This window comes from Haliotis rufescens, unplaced genomic scaffold, assembly GCF_023055435.1.
Source record: "Haliotis rufescens isolate VD_foot unplaced genomic scaffold, xgHalRufe1.0.p SCAF_10, whole genome shotgun sequence".
In the NCBI taxonomy this organism is placed as follows: Eukaryota; Metazoa; Mollusca; class Gastropoda; order Lepetellida; family Haliotidae; genus Haliotis; species Haliotis rufescens.
The window spans coordinates 15340614-15355648 of NW_025963780.1; the positions used below are offsets into that span (position 1 = coordinate 15340614).

Consider the following 15035-nt stretch of genomic DNA (forward strand, 5'->3'; position numbering starts at 1 on the left):
AAACCTTAAGGAGACATAACCCTGAACCCTGAACAAGTTCACATCGGTAACTCCTCATTAAATGGCCGAGTACAAGATAAGATGGACAGAACCCTCATTACCTCCCCAGCTTTAATGCTAAAAACACAAGTGGGGTTTCGGGTAAGAATATTGGTGTGTGCGGGTCATCTACTTGTCCAACGTCCCCTATGCCTGGTATGGCCAGTGCATGTGATATCATTCCTGTCCTGGTTTGGCCAGTGCATGTGATATCATTCCTGTCCTGGTATGGCCAGTGCATGTGATATCATTCCAGTCCTGGTATGGCCAGTGCATGTGATATCATACCTGTCCTGGTATGGCCAGTGCATGTGATATCATTCCTGTCCTGGTATGGCCAGCGTTTGTGATATCATTCCTGTCCTGGTATTGACAGTGCATGTGATATCATTCCTGTCCAGGTATGGTCGGTGTATGTGATATCATCCCTGTCCTGGTATGGCCAGTGCATGTGATATCATTCCTGTCCTGGTATGGCCAGTGCATGTGATATCATTCCTGTCCTGGTATGGCCAGGGTATGTGATATCATTCCTGTCCTGGTATGGCCCGTGTATGTGATATCATTCCTGTCCTGGTATGGCCAGTGTATGTGATATCATTCCTGTCCTGGTATGGCCAGTGCATGTGATATCATTCCTGTCCTGGTATGGCCCGTGTATGTGATATCATTCCTCTCCTGGTATGGCCACTGTATGTGATATCATTCCCGTCCGTGTATAGCCCGTGTATGTGATATCATTCCTGTCCTGGTATGGCCCGTGTATGTGATATCATTCCTGTCCTGGTATGGCCAGGGTATGTGATATCATTCCCGTCCATGTATAGCCCGTGTATGTGATATCATTCCTGTCCTGGTATGGCCCGTGTATGTGATATCATTCCTGTCCTGGTATGGCCAGTGCATGTGATATCATTCCTGTCCTGGTATGGCCAGGGTATGTGATATCATTCCTCTCCTGGTATGGCCACTGTATGTGATATCATTCCTGTCCTGGTTTGGCCCACCCGCCTCTTCCCTAGAAGTGAAACACACAGTTTGTAAGGGATACAGTGTAAAGATGTGACCACCTCATCCCTAGAGGTGAAACACATTTTGTTAGGGATACAGTGTAAAGATGTGACCACCTCATCCCTAGAGGTGAAACTAACAGTTTGTCAGGGATACAGTGTAAAGATGTGACCACCTCATCCCTAGAGGTGAAACACACATTTGTGAGGGATACACTGTATAGATGTGACCAACTCATCCCTAGAGGTGAAACACACAGTTTGTAAGGGATACAGTGTATAGATGTGACCAACTCATCCCTAGAGGTGAAACACACAGTTTGTGAGGGATACAGTGTAAAGATGTGGCCACCTCATCCCTAGAGGTGAAACACACAGTTTGTGAGGGATACAGTGTAAAGATGTGACCACCTCATCCCTAGAGGTGAAACACACAGTTTGTGAGGGATACAGTGTAAAGATGTGGCCACCTCATCCCTAGAGGTGAAACACGCATTTTGTCAGGGACACAGTGTAAAGATGTGACCCACCTCATCCCTAGAGGTGAAACACAGTTTGTAAGGGATAATAAGGGATACAGTGTAAAGATGTGACCACCTCATCCCTAGAGGTGAAACACACAGTTTGTAAGGGATACAGTGTAAAGATGTGGCCACCTCATCCCTAGAGGTGAAACACGCATTTTGTCAGGGACACAGTGTAAAGATGTGACCCACCTCATCCCTAGAGGTGAAACACACAGTTTGTAAGGGATACAGTGTATAGATGTGACCACCTCATCCCTAGAGGTGAAACACACAGTTTGTAAGGGATACAGTGTATAGATGTGACCACCTCATCCCTAGAGGTGAAACACACAGTTGTAAGGGATACAGTGTAAAGATGAGACCACCTCATCCCTAGAGGTGAAACACACAGTTTGTAAGGGATACAGTGTATAGATGTGACCACCTCATCCCTGGAGGTGAAACACACAGTTTGTAAGGGATACAGTGTATAGATGTGGCCACCTCACCACAAGAGACGAAACACACAGTTTGTAACGGATAATAAGGGATACAGTGTAAAGATGTGACCACCTCATCCCTAGAGGTGAAACACACAGTTTGTAAGGGATACAGTGTATAGATGTGACCACCTCATCCCTGGAGGTGAAACACACAGTTTGTAAGGGATACAGTGTATAGATGTGACCAACTCATCCCTAGAGGTGAAACACACAGTTTGTAAGGGATACAGTGTATAGATGTGACCACCTCATCCCTAGAGGTGAAACACACAGTTTGTAAGGGATACAGTGTATAGATGTGACCACCTCATCCCTGGAGGTGAAACACACAGTTTGTGAGGGATACAGTGTATAGATGTGACCACCTCATCCCTAGAGGTGAAACACACAGTTTGTAAGGGATACAGTGTATAGATGTGACCAACTCATCCCTAGAGGTGAAACACACAGTTTGTAAGGGATACAGTGTATAGATGTGACCACCTCATCCCTAGAGGTGAAACACACAGTTTGTAAGGGATACAGTGTATAGATGTGACCAACTCATCCCTAGAGGTGAAACACACAGTTTGTGAGGGATACAGTGTATAGATGTGACCACCTCATCCCTAGCGGTGAAACACACAGTTTGTGAGGGATACAGTGTATAGATTTGACCACCTCATCCCTAGAGGTGAAACACACAGTTTGTAAGGGATACAGTGTATAGATGTGACCACCTCATCCCTAGAGGTGAAACACACAGTTTGTAAGGGATACAGTGTATAGATGTGACCACCTCATCCCTAGAGGTGAAACACACAGTTTGTAAGGGATACAGTGTATAGATGTGACCAACTCATCCCTAGAGGTGAAACACACAGTTTGTGAGGGATACAGTGTATAGATGTGACCACCTCATCCCTACAGGTAAAACACACAGTTTGTAAGGGATACAGTGTAAAGATGTGATCCCAGTCTTTCCTTAGTGCATCGCCCTCAAGGACCATTACTGGTCTGCAACGCAAGTCAGACTTTTCTATGAGAACAATCAGTGTTTTGATGAGCACATTGGGACGTGAATGTCATCACCCGTGTACTAACAGTTGACAATAGCCAGGGATGAAACTACCTTGATTGCATCTCGCAATGACTGTCACCGATAAACCTAGGTACACAACTGGGTGTCTCCATATTGCTTTCTCAGCGAGTCCTTTGTAGATGGACCTCATTCTGTGACCGCCTCATCCTATGCCCTGACTACAAACACCACGGGTTTAAAACAAGAACACTTTCTCTCACTTCGCCTCGTTGTAACAAAACGGAGGCGCGAGTTGTCTCAGATCTGGAAATGACGACGGCGTGGAAGGAAAGCATCCATCAACTTTAGATGGGGGTGCTGACACAGCGCTTCCTGCCAGATGCATTATATCTTCATTCCGTCTTAGGATAAATACCTGGACCCATTCGCTGCCATAGCTGCATAGCCCTCTTCGGTAACCCCCCTCAAGGTTTCCCTTGCTCATGAGTCGACTAGTGAGGATCAGGTGGTACAACCTGACTGAATGTTATTCACTCATTCCAATAAAATGTGGATTCGATGGTCACAATGGTGACAAGGTACGGCCACTGGTTGGGTGAAGGTCCAGCTTAAAAATATCCAGCGAGGTAACTGGATGTACTGGAAGCGGTTTACCTCATAAATACCGCTTGTGTGTCGTCGACAATTTCCCTCCTTATGTCAATGTTACACAGTTTAACGCAATATTGAAGTCGTGAGGCGCTGAAGAACTTATGTTCCTTCAAATCCTGTAAACCATTGTATTTTTTCATCTGAATATTCTACAATGTATCTAGCATTATTTACGTAGGTCACCTTCGCAGCGTTCAGAATAATTTTCTTTCTGAAAGGCGCTTGCAGACAGGGTGTGTTGAAGTCTGAGGTCTATGATGTCTTGACTATAGACGTACCTATATGATGGAATGTGATAGAGGAGTTGCGTGTCGCCAGTACATTCTCTGACTCCGACTCTGTTACAACTGCAGTGTAGAAGGAGGTATTGAGGGCTGATACCCAAGACCTACTGCCGAACTCGATTAAGATAGAATAGGAGATATCGTGAACCCTGATTGTGGTACTGCTCACCTTAACAACCCCCCTTCCCTCCTCCCATGCCGTCTAGGACCCACACATCACTTCAACATAACACCATGAGTGACACCAGGACTCTCTAGGACGCGTCTTACAGAGACATACTGCAAACTGCATTGGATTTTTTCCTGGAAAAAAGTTCGAGTTACTCGGGGTTCGAGACATCAAGGGAATTGTATGCTTAATGTAGATATTTAGGACTCCCAAATGAGTTCAAGACAACCGGGAATTCGACACATTCAAGTTTGACACCACGAAGTTCGACTGCAGCTTTTTCGTAATTTGGTGAAAATCCCGTTAGTCGCTGTGAACTTGGCCGAGTGAGCGTTGCTAATGTTTTCAATCACAGGTTGTCCTTGCCCAGGTTCGGTCATTTACGGGACGATGTCATCGCTGAATTCAAGGGAGAAACCACTATGCTGTGTCACATGTGATAAGCAGCATTCACTGACTCCAAGTTAGAGACATCTAAAACGTTATAAATTTATTGTCTAAAACTAGATATGGTTCGCAGAATACATGTACATTAGATGTATTTCATGACAAATAAAAAAAGAACAAACTTGAAATTTACTGAAACGAAAAACTCTTTCCTCCAATATTGAATAATCTCCTTAAAAGACACTTCAGCGTGATACAATCGATCCCCTCAGGGCCCAAGCCAACGTGGGTTTAACTTCAGTTTTGTTCTCATTGGCTGGTGCTTGGGTCTAGATTGACAATGTTATATAAGAAATCAATTTTCGTTCGAAGTTTCATTCAGTATCAAGCATTCCCTTCTCAAAGCGAGCGATTGAACATCTGGTGCACCGAGGTCTTTTTGCAAGTTCCTCTTTTGACATAAGCCAATCCTTATCAAAGCTATGACCTAAAACTAATAAGACCAAAGTTGTTAAACCAGGTACTTCGCGATCTCAGGCTGACTCTATTTTTGAAAAAGATAAGGGCAACGTGCACAATTGTATTCAAGTATTAGGCACATGGAAATCGAAGATACACGTCATGGTGACGGAGATTTCAAACATATCTGATGGCGATGCTGACGCAGCTATGTGTTTGTATGGGGGTAAAGATGTTGGTTCCACGACTGAGGTGGTATCACTTGGCGTGTTCCAGTAGAATGTTGATAGATTTCATCTGCTCAGCACACACTCTTTTAATGCTGAACAGCCTTGCCCCGGTGTCCCGTGATACTAGCAATGAGCAGTTCAACCCCAGACAGGAACAATGTTGTGAGCGCATGTTGCTCTCAGGAAGTGCGTCGTGAAGAATCTTGAAGAAGCGAGAAAGGAATGTTTCATTCAAACATAAATAAAATGTGTATTAAATCCTTTGAAACATGACATGACAATTGATGACCGTTTAACCCCACAGCCAGCTATACCACGGTCAACTGGTACCAGCTTATCAGTCATATTTGCTAAAATCTTATTTGTTAGAGATTGTAACGAAGCGTAAACTAAGGCCTCACGCCAAACTTAACCGAGAAGCAAAAGAAACTATACCATTAGTTGATTTTATCATATGTATGATTTTCATTTGAAAATATCCTAAGTTGTGGATGTTATATAAAAGATGAACTATAATGGCGTTTGGTCAGCTCTCAAATAATACTTCTACGTCTTGTTCTAAATATAGTTTTGTTTAAAACTTTTAAAATTTCACAAAATAATTCGGGGGTTGGGGTGAAACGCAGTCCGCCAAATCAAGCATCGTGACCCCACTCCCTCAGACGAGGTACCATAAGTAGGAAATGGAGCCAGCAAGCTATAGACCCATTTTCACACTGATAAGGGTTACTATGTCCTCAGATCGTATATCCAAGAGCTGAACTCGTTGGACCCAGTGGTCTGTCGAAGTTGCTTTCCTTATCGGTGCACGGATCCGCTGGATTTGGGGTAGAGAGTTCCCCTGACTGAGGTCTGTCTTCCCCGCACATTAAACCGAGGCGACATACAACATTCACACTATGTAACATTGTCCTCATCACACGGGCAGGGATGAGTCATCTTCGTACACCAGACGTCAGGGGATAGATAACACAATATATTTCATAGCTGTGTAATTAATAATTTATTACTTAATCATGGGAGAAACCAACACAGGGTGTCATGTAACTGTCACAACAAGTTTCAGTGAATGACTAGATATTCTACACTGGGACATCTTTGCCCCTTCTGGTATTCAGACGATAATTATTTTCTTTACCCAGATTAAGGCGCCGGTCACCCTGATGAAAGTAAAACATTCGACCAATATGTACCGTAAGGGCATATATCACATTTAACGTACCAACAAACTTGACTCAAATAACTCAAAATATACTCTAACAACATCTACACGGAAATACAGTGCGACAAACATTTATCTTATTAGAAGTACACCAAAAACCTCAACACCTATTCCACGTTCATGATTAGGCGGCAAATTTATACTCACTCAAGTACATCGTTAACTACCAAGTCTCCATGTACAGTTGAATCACAGTACGTGCAAGACATATTTTACAGGCGCTTCAGGTTCTAATAAGTCGATCTCCACAAGCATGGCTTTTGTTATTCCCGTGGTATTAAGTGTCACATTGCATTAGAAGTTGCACCATAAGGTCTTTGAAACACGGTGAACAGATAATATATAGCAAGAACTGAAATTCCGAAAATACTCAATTTTGCTTTCAGTACAAACAGAAACTGTGGTCAGCTTAATACCAGACAGTATGTTTGTTTGAGAATTATCTCCGTCTTCACTGCAAGGGAATAGGCAGGGGAATAGGCGTACTACTCAACACAGACTGATATCAAGCTGATCAGGAGATAAAATAAATCATTAACTATCCATCTAAAAAATACTGAAATTTAAACACAACTGAGATGTCTTCTTCCTCAGGCAAGGGAGTTTACTGACTTTAAAAGTCCAGTTTCCACCCTTGTCGAACTAGGCTGGAATTTCTGGGCTTGATCCGCTGTTATGAGTTATGTCCCTTCTATGTCCCTCCTACTGACAAATCAGATTCCACCTCGCTTGCATTTACTTCAAACAAAATTGCGGCGCCTCGTCAAGACGATCTTGATTAAAAACATGCAAGGATATTGAAAAATATCTGTTGACATCGAGAACTGGATGATGATTACGCAAACTTGACTGGACTATGCATAGACTCGTAAGACCAGCCACAACATAACTCCCTAATTCCAGCCTAGTTTGGCAAGGGTGGAAACAAGACTTTTACAGTCAATTGCCGGGCAGGTTGCACTCTTGACTGTCTGTCTGTCTGTCTGTCTGTCTGTCTGTCTGTACCCTGATGGTTTCCAACAAAAACTCAACATTCTGCATACACTTAAGTGACAGTTTTCTATTTGTAACATGGCATGTTTCCTCCACATCTTCAATTTGTGATCATGTGGCAGTGCACGCTGGGAAGAGACTAGGAAACCAGAAGTGGCGCTCGCCCCCAGGGAAATCATCCACCCAGGCCAACCCCTCCTTCACCATGAAGTCCTGTCATAGAAAAGAAGAGGAACACTGTTTAGTCAATTAGAAGATTAATAGTCTATCAGTTTTCAGAAATGCAGATGTAATTGAGTACTCAGTGCCTGGACTTCTGGACAGAGTTTCAAATGCAAAACTATTTGATATTTGCAAATCTGAAAACCCATAATATTTGTTGTCCTTGTACATACAAAAAGGTACCAGCAACCTTCCATATCAATCTTTTTCTACATGTACTAAAACAGTTGGAATGCTATGACATCACTGTATTAGCATTGCTTATGTTTCATGACATTTGCATCAACAAAATTGGGGTCTTTGATAAATAGGATTAAACTAAACAATTATAATGATTATGATGAATATATTATAAAGCCTTGCAAAATGTCACTTATGAACATGCCTACAGTACTGGTTCACAGTAATAGGGTTATGTGGTACCACAGTCACACAGGTTCACAGTAATAGGAGTCTGTAGGGCCACAGTCACAGAGGTTCACAGTTATAGGAGTCTGTAGGGCCACAGTCACACTGGTTTACAGTAATAGGGTTATGTGGTGCCACAGTCACACTGGTTTACAGTAATAGGGTTATGTGGTGCCACAGTCACACAGGTTCACAGTAATAGGGTTATGTGGTGCCACAGTCACACAGGTTCACAGTAATAGGGTTATGTGGTGCCACAGTCACACAGGTTCACAGTAATAGGGTTATGTGGTGCCACAGTCACACAGGTTCACAGAAATCGGGTTCTGTGGGTTAGACTGTGGGATCACAATTAAAGGTTTCCGGCCACTCCCGTTAATCACCCCCTGCACCCACATACATACCAGCGCCCGCCGAGCTCGTTCCTCCTCCCACTTCAACTCCTTCTCCAGCTGACTCTTGGTCACGTAACCTCTTGTCTGCAACATCACAGTGACACAGGTGACAGTCATGTGACAGTCACTCACATAGGTCACAACAAGTCTCAATAGCTGGGTTAATAGAGATACACAAAACGGATAATTCGATATCATGAATAAAGTATTTGCTCTGCCACCATAGATCCTTGTCAACATCCTAGATGAGAAGCCAATGACATACTGGCTGTAGATTCCTAAACTAGAATATCTGAAGCAGTACTTTCCATGTATTGAGGAATCTTATCAATTCAATGGTTCCCATGCAATGATAAAAACTAACAGTTTTAGTCCACTAGTCCTTATAATGATAACACATAACAAAACCCTCAAAAAGGGCAAATTTCTACTTGTCCTTAATTTAAGAAACCTTAACTATTCCGCAGATGGTAAGTACTATATCTAGTGTCAATTTCTAATGCTGCTACAACAACTAGTGTGTCTAATAACAGTTATTTCTATCCAGCCCCCAGCCCTGAGATAATTAGAAAATACACAAACATGAAAAATGTACTCTAAATCGAACAGGGTACCGACATAGTCAGTTTGTCACATTCTACCACCATTACCATGACAAAACCAAGAAGTGAGGGGTGTTATGACATCAGTGGAGACCTATGTCTTCAATAGGAGAAGCTGACATAGTCGGTTTGTCACCATTCTACCACCACCAACCAAGAAGTCAGGGGTGTTGTGACATCAGTGGAGACCTATGTCTTCAATATGTGGAGCTGACATAGTCGGTTTGTCACCATTCTACCACCACCAACCAAGAAGTCAGGGGTGTTGTGACATCAGTGGAGACCTATGTCTTCAATAGGAGAAGTTGACATAGTCGGTTTGTCACCATTCTACCACCACCAACCAAGAAGTCAGGGGTGTTGTGACATCAGTGGAGACCTATGTCTTCAATAGGAGAAGTTAACATAGTTGGTTTGTCACATTCTACCACCACCAACCAAGAAGTCAGGGGTGTTATAACATCAGTGGAGACCTATGTCTTCAATAGGAGAAGTTGACATAGTTGGTTTGTCACCATTCTACCACCACCAACCAAGAAGTCAGGGGTGTTGTGACATCAGTTGAGACCTATGTCTTCAATAGGAGAAGTTGACATAGTCGGTTTGTCACATTCTACCACCACCAACCAAGAAGTCAGGGGTGTTATAACATCAGTGGAGACCTATGTCTTCAATAGGAGAAGTTGACATAGTTGGTTTGTCACCATTCTACCACCACCAACCAAGAAGTCAGGGGTGTTGTGACACAGTTGAGACCTATGTCTTCAATAGGAGAAGCTGACATAGTTGGTTTGTCACCATTCTACCACCACCAACCAAGAAGTCAGGGGTGTTATAACATCAGTGGAGACCTATGTCTTCAATAGGAGAAGTTGACATAGTTGGTTTGTCACCATTCTACCACCACCAACCAAGAAGTCAGGGGTGTTGTGACATCAGTTGAGACCTATGTCTTCAATAGGAGAAGCTGACATAGTCGGTTCGTCACCCTTTTACCACAACCAACCAAGAAGTCAAGGGTGTTGTGACATCAGTGGAGACCTATGTCTTCAATAGGAGAAGCTGACAAGGTCGGTTTGTCACCATTCTACCACCACCAACCAGGAAGTCAGGGGTGTTATGATATCAGTGGAGACCTATGTCTTCAATATGTGGAGCTGACATAGTTGGTTTGTCACCATTCTACCACCACCAACCAGGAAGTCAGGGGTGTTATAACATCAGTGGAGACGTATGTCTTCAAAAGGAGGAGCCGACAAGGTCGGTATGTCTCATTCTACCACCACCAACCAAGAAATCAGGGGTGTTGTGACATCAGTGGAGACCTATGTCTTCAATAGGAGAAGTTGACATAGTCGGTTTGTCACCATTCTACCACCACCAACCAGGAAGTCAGGGGTGTTGTGACATCAGGGGAGACCTATGTCTTCAATATGTGGAGCTGACATAGTTGGTTTGTCACCATTCTACCACCACCAACCAAGAAGTCAAGGGTGTTGTGACATCAGTGGAGACCTATGTCTTCAATAGGAGAAGCTGACAAGGTCGGTTTGTCACCATTCTACCACCACCAACCAGGAAGTCAGGGGTGTTATGATATCAGTTGAGACCTATGTCTTCAATATGTGGAGCTGACATAGTTGGTTTGTCACCATTCTACCACCACCAACCAGGAAGTCAGGGGTGTTATAACATCAGTGGAGACGTATGTCTTCAAAAGGAGGAGCCGACAAGGTCGGTATGTCTCATTCTACCACCACCAACCAAGAAATCAGGGGTGTTGTGACATCAGTGGAGACCTATGTCTTCAATAGGAGAAGTTGACATAGTCGGTTTGTCACCATTCTACCACCACCAACCAAGAAGTCAGGGGTGTTGTGACATCAGGGGAGACCTATGTCTTCAATATGTGGAGCTGACATAGTTGGTTTGTCACCATTCTACCACCACCAACCAGGAAGTCAGGGGTGTTATAACATCAGTGGAGACGTATGTCTTCAAAAGGAGGAGCCGACAAGGTCGGTATGTCTCATTCTACCACCACCAACCAAGAAATCAGGGGTGTTGTGACATCAGTGGAGACCTATGTCTTCAATAGGAGAAGTTGACATAGTCGGTTTGTCACCATTCTATCACCACCAACCAAGAAGTCAGGGGTGTTGTGACATCAGGGGAGACCTATGTCTTCAATATGTGGAGCTGACATAGTTGGTTTGTCACCATTCTACCACCACCAACCAAGAAGTCAAGGGTGTTGTGACATCAGGGGAGACCTATGTCTTCAATAGGAGAAGTTGACATAGTCGGTTTGTCACCATTCTACCACCACCAACCAAGAAGTCAGGGGTGTTGTGACATCAGTGGAGACCTATGTCTTCAATATGTGGAGCTGACATAGTTGGTTTGTCACCATTCTACCACCACCAACCAAGAAGTCAGGGGTGTTGTGACATCAGTGGAGACCTATGTCTTCAATAGGAGAAGCTGACAAGGTCGGTTTGTCACCATTCTACCACCACCAACCAAGAAGTCAAGGGTGTTGTGACATCAGTGGAGACCTATGTCTTCAATAGGAGAAGCTGACATAGTCGGTTTGTCACCATTCTACCACCACCAACCAAGAAGTCAGGGGTGTTGTGACATCAGTGGAGACCTATGTCTTCAATAGGAGAAGTTGACATAGTTGGTTTGTCACATTCTACCACCACCAACCAAGAAGTCAGGGGTGTTGTGACATCAGTGGAGACCTATGTCTTCAATAGGAGAAGTTGACATAGTCGGTTTGTCACCATTCTACCACCACCAACCAGGAAGTCAGGGGTGTTGTGACATCAGGGGAGACCTATGTCTTCAATATGTGGAGCTGACATAGTTGGTTTGTCACCATTCTACCACCACCAACCAAGAAGTCAAGGGTGTTGTGACATCAGTGGAGACCTATGTCTTCAATAGGAGAAGCTGACAAGGTCGGTTTGTCACCATTCTACCACCACCAACCAGGAAGTCAGGGGTGTTATGATATCAGTGGAGACCTATGTCTTCAATATGTGGAGCTGACATAGTTGGTTTGTCACCATTCTACCACCACCAACCAGGAAGTCAGGGGTGTTATAACATCAGTGGAGACGTATGTCTTCAAAAGGAGGAGCCGACAAGGTCGGTATGTCTCATTCTACCACCACCAACCAAGAAATCAGGGGTGTTGTGACATCAGTGGAGACCTATGTCTTCAATAGGAGAAGTTGACATAGTCGGTTTGTCACCATTCTACCACCACCAACCAAGAAGTCAGGGGTGTTGTGACATCAGGGGAGACCTATGTCTTCAATATGTGGAGCTGACATAGTTGGTTTGTCACCATTCTACCACCACCAACCAAGAAGTCAAGGGTGTTGTGACATCAGGGGAGACCTATGTCTTCAATAGGAGAAGTTGACATAGTCGGTTTGTCACCATTCTACCACCACCAACCAAGAAGTCAGGGGTGTTGTGACATCAGTGGAGACCTATGTCTTCAATATGTGGAGCTGACATAGTTGGTTTGTCACCATTCTACCACCACCAACCAAGAAGTCAGGGGTGTTGTGACATCAGTGGAGACCTATGTCTTCAATAGGAGAAGCTGACATAGTCGGTTTGTCACCATTCTACCACCACCAACCAAGAAGTCAGGGGTGTTGTGACATCAGTGGAGACCTATGTCTTCAATAGGAGAAGTTGACATAGTTGGTTTGTCACATTCTACCACCACCAACCAAGAAGTCAGGGGTGTTGTGACATCAGGGGAGACCTATGTCTTCAATAGGAGAAGTTGACATAGTCGGTTTGTCACCATTCTACCACCACCAACCAAGAAGTCAGGGGTGTTGTGACATCAGTGGAGACCTATGTCTTCAATAGGAGAAGCTGACAAGGTCGGTTTGTCACCATTCTACCACCACCAACCAAGAAGTCAAGGGTGTTGTGACATCAGTGGAGACCTATGTCTTCAATAGGAGAAGCTGACATAGTCGGTTTGTCACCATTCTACCACCACCAACCAAGAAGTCAGGGGTGTTGTGACATCAGTGGAGACCTATGTCTTCAATAGGAGAAGTTGACATATTTGGTTTGTCACATTCTACCACCACCAACCAAGAAGTCAGGGGTGTTATAACATCAGTGGAGACCTATGTCTTCAATAGGAGAAGTTGACATAGTTGGTTTGTCACCATTCTACCACCACCAACCAAGAAGTCAGGGGTGTTGTGACATCAGTTGAGACCTATGTCTTCAATAGGAGAAGTTGACATAGTCGGTTTGTCACCATTCTACCACCACCAACCAAGAAGTCAGGGGTGTTGTGACATCAGTGGAGACGTATGTCTTCAATAGGAGAAGTTGACATAGTTGGTTTGTCACATTCTACCACCACCAACCAAGAAGTCAGGGGTGTTATAACATCAGTGGAGACCTATGTCTTCAATAGGAGAAGTTGACATAGTTGGTTTGTCACCATTCTACCACCACCAACCAAGAAGTCAGGGGTGTTGTGACACAGTTGAGACCTATGTCTTCAATAGGAGAAGCTGACATAGTTGGTTTGTCACCATTCTACCACCACCAACCAAGAAGTCAGGGGTGTTATAACATCAGTGGAGACCTATGTCTTCAATAGGAGAAGTTGACATAGTTGGTTTGTCACCATTCTACCACCACCAACCAAGAAGTCAGGGGTGTTGTGACATCAGTTGAGACCTATGTCTTCAATAGGAGAAGCTGACATAGTCGGTTCGTCACCCTTTTACCACAACCAACCAAGAAGTCAAGGGTGTTGTGACATCAGTGGAGACCTATGTCTTCAATATGTGGAGCTGACATAGTTGGTTTGTCACCATTCTACCACCACCAACCAGGAAGTCAGGGGTGTTATAACATCAGTGGAGACGTATGTCTTCAAAAGGAGGAGCCGACAAGGTCGGTATGTCTCATTCTACCACCACCAACCAAGAAATCAGGGGTGTTGTGACATCAATGGAGACCTATGTCTTCAATAGGAGAAGTTGACATAGTCGGTTTGTCACCATTCTACCACCACCAACCAAGAAGTCAGGGGTGTTGTGACATCAGGGGAGACCTATGTCTTCAATATGTGGAGCTGACATAGTTGGTTTGTCACCATTCTACCACCACCAACCAAGAAGTCAAGGGTGTTGTGACATCAGGGGAGACCTATGTCTTCAATAGGAGAAGTTGACATAGTCGGTTTGTCACCATTCTACCACCACCAACCAAGAAGTCAGGGGTGTTGTGACATCAGGGGAGACCTATGTCTTCCATATGTGGAGCTGACATAGTTGGTTTGTCACCATTCTACCACCACCAACCAAGAAGTCAAGGGTGTTGTGACATCAGGGGAGACCTATGTCTTCAATAGGAGAAGTTGACATAGTTGGTTTGTCACCATTCTACAACCACCAACCAGGAAGTCAGGGGTGTTGTGACACAGTGGAGACCTATGTCTTCAATAGGAGAAGCTGACATAGTTGGTTTGTCACCATTCTACCACCACCAACCAAGAAGTCAGGGGTGTTATAACATCAGTGGAGACCTATGTCTTCAATAGGAGAAGTTGACATAGTTGGTTTGTCACCATTCTACCACCACCAACCAAGAAGTCAGGGGTGTTGTGACATCAGTTGAGACCTATGTCTTCAATAGGAGAAGCTGACATAGTCGGTTCGTCACCCTTTTACCACAACCAACCAAGAAGTCAAGGGTGTTGTGACATCAGTGGAGACCTATGTCTTCAATAGGAGAAGCTGACAAGGTCGGTTTGTCACCATTCTACCACCACCAACCAGGAAGTCAGGGGTGTTATGATATCAGTGGAGACCTATGTCTTCAATATGTGGAGCTGACATAGTTGGTTTGTCACCATTCTACCACCACCAA

The 15035-nt window shown here is 44.2% G+C and overlaps 1 protein-coding gene across 1 annotated transcript in view; it reads right to left on the reverse strand.

Annotated features, from left to right (window-relative positions):
* Window positions 1–6243: 6243 nt before the first annotated feature.
* The window catches only part of LOC124121255 (vacuolar-sorting protein SNF8-like), a 31116-nt gene continuing 22324 nt past the window's right edge, over window positions 6244–15035 (reverse strand). Inside the window, exons 7-8 of the mRNA XM_046484213.2 lie at window positions 8509–8583; window positions 6244–7687 (exon numbers count right to left, since the gene is read on the reverse strand). Of these exons, the coding sequence (XP_046340169.1) occupies window positions 7586–7687; window positions 8509–8583 (177 nt within the window). The 3' untranslated portion in view covers window positions 6244–7585. The remainder of the gene's footprint in view (window positions 7688–8508; window positions 8584–15035) is intronic.